This window comes from Penaeus monodon, chromosome 21, assembly GCF_015228065.2.
Source record: "Penaeus monodon isolate SGIC_2016 chromosome 21, NSTDA_Pmon_1, whole genome shotgun sequence".
NCBI lineage: Eukaryota > Metazoa > Arthropoda > Malacostraca > Decapoda > Penaeidae > Penaeus > Penaeus monodon.
In genome coordinates, this window is record NC_051406.1 from 26717179 (window position 1) to 26718020 (window position 842).

The window sequence follows — 842 nt, forward strand, 5'->3', positions numbered from 1 at the left end:
TCTCACTCACTCCAAAACTCGTTCCCATTGCGTGAAAGGGCAACTGTGTGTAAGTGATTCGCATTTCACAGCTGCTCCTTTCAGGGTAATATCCTCCTCGTCTTGCCCGACGGCGCAGGCTCAGTTTCTTAATGCCCCCCCCCCTCCTTTCAGGCGAGTACAGCTGCCTTCAGGTGAACTTGATCTTCAAGCGCGAGTTTTCCTACTACCTGATCCAGTACTACATCCCCTGCTGCATGCTGGTCATCGTATCGTGGGTGTCATTCTGGCTCGACCAGTACGCCGTGCCCGCCCGCGTCGCGCTCGGCGTCACCACCCTGCTCACCATGTCCACCCAGACCGCCGGCATCAACCAGTCTCTGCCTCCCGTCTCCTACACTAAGGTACGTCTCACGGCTCCGCCCGTCGCTGAGGCGCCTGCGCCATGGTAGCGAGCTCAGAGGCTGTAGTTATTTATCCTGTTCGTTTCTTGCTAGGGGGTACAACGTAAATCGTGTCCGGAGGAGTGATTCTTGAAGCAAGTAAAAGGCAGTGTGCCCATCTGCATCTCAGGGTGGTCAATATCTCGCACGGCTGTTACTACTCCAACACAAAAACTTCCCTCTGCGCCATGGCGAGAAGGTCTTTTAATTCTGACCTTTTTTCTGTTATCTCTTTACACTTATCAGAATGAAGCAATGGAGACCTCCTGTCCTACCAAAGGAAAGTAGATATAAAAAGATTAAAGAGTAACAGGATTTTGCTCGGGAATATTCATATATATCCCGGACGACAACTCCTCCCACGTGCTCGAAAAGTCGGACCCGGGGGGGTTCACCTGCCCGTCTCACTGCACTGGGGGT

General features: G+C 52.9%; 1 protein-coding gene across 1 annotated transcript in view; it reads left to right on the top strand.

Moving 5' to 3' along the window:
* The window catches only part of LOC119586394 (glutamate-gated chloride channel-like), a 41416-nt gene that overhangs the window by 30348 nt on the left and 10226 nt on the right, over positions 1-842 (top strand). Inside the window, exon 4 of the mRNA XM_037935115.1 lies at positions 154-383. Within this exon, the coding sequence (XP_037791043.1) occupies positions 154-383 (230 nt within the window). The remainder of the gene's footprint in view (positions 1-153; positions 384-842) is intronic.